Source organism: Formica exsecta, unplaced genomic scaffold (assembly GCF_003651465.1).
Source record: "Formica exsecta isolate Colony F162 unplaced genomic scaffold, ASM365146v1 C16359571, whole genome shotgun sequence".
Lineage (NCBI taxonomy): Eukaryota > Metazoa > Arthropoda > Insecta > Hymenoptera > Formicidae > Formica > Formica exsecta.
This window is the reverse complement of record NW_021847246.1, coordinates 1-899: the sequence shown is the minus strand read 5'-3', so window position 1 is coordinate 899 and position 899 is coordinate 1. Positions and strand designations below refer to the sequence as shown.

The window sequence follows — 899 nt, the reverse complement described above, 5'->3', positions numbered from 1 at the left end:
TGTTCTGATTGGTCAATCAAACGCTTCGAAGCATTTCTAGCGTCTCCCCGACCGCAGCCATAATCAAACATTTACCTTTATATATATGTATGTGATCACGCCGGGAAAGATTAATAATTAATCGACAATATGGACAACGTGTCTACGGAAGAGAATAAGAATATCATTGCGAATACATCACCCGAATTACCATCGAATATGAGTAAGCGTCAATTGAAGAAAATGCAGAAGAGGAAAAAATGGCTAGAGCGGAAGAATGAAAAGAGGTTAGAAAGTCTCGCGGCGCGTTCAAAATTTTGTAAATTGTGACAACTTTATCGTATCTTTCATATTTTTAAGTTTCCGGAGAATAAATCTTACTGTTAAAAGCAGAAATTTATACGTCTTATCATCTTTACAATTTTTACGTCAACTGTCGTGAGAAAGGATTTACCTACAGTTCCTCATTTTAATAATTTGTATAGTTTTATATTTATTTTTCATGAATAAAAAACTTTGTATTTGGGGTCTTTTTATTCGGCAAGCTTCACGTCACACCTCATAATAATGTGTCTATCATTGCAGATTGCGAGAGAGGGCTAAAGCGAGGGAGAAACGCGCGTACGCGCGCGCGAATAATTTGAGTCTAGGCCCGTCGCGGAAGCTTTTAAAGAAGAGCACCATGGCGATTAGCCCCTGCAAGCTGATGGTAACCATTGATTTGTCATTCGATGAGTTAATGATCGAGAAGGATATTGCTAAGCTAACGAAGCAGATACTCAGGTGCTATACCTTAAATAGAAGAGCGATGGCACCGATGCAATTCTCTCTCACGAGTTTCACTGGCAGATCGCGAGCCGACATGGAGAAGCACAATGGATACGAACACTGGGATGTATGTAATCGTCGTTTATGCATAC

The 899-nt window shown here is 39.5% G+C and overlaps 1 protein-coding gene across 1 annotated transcript; it reads left to right on the top strand.

Annotated features, from left to right (window-relative positions):
• Positions 1 to 6: 6 nt before the first annotated feature.
• Positions 7 to 874, top strand: LOC115236825 (tRNA methyltransferase 10 homolog A-like; the record flags this gene model as incomplete). The annotated part of the gene is made up of 2 exons (XM_029809558.1): positions 7 to 266; positions 565 to 874. Coding segments are annotated over exons 1-2 (447 nt in total), but the record flags the coding sequence as incomplete, so codon positions are not given.
• Between the last annotated feature and the right edge of the window lie 25 nt (positions 875 to 899).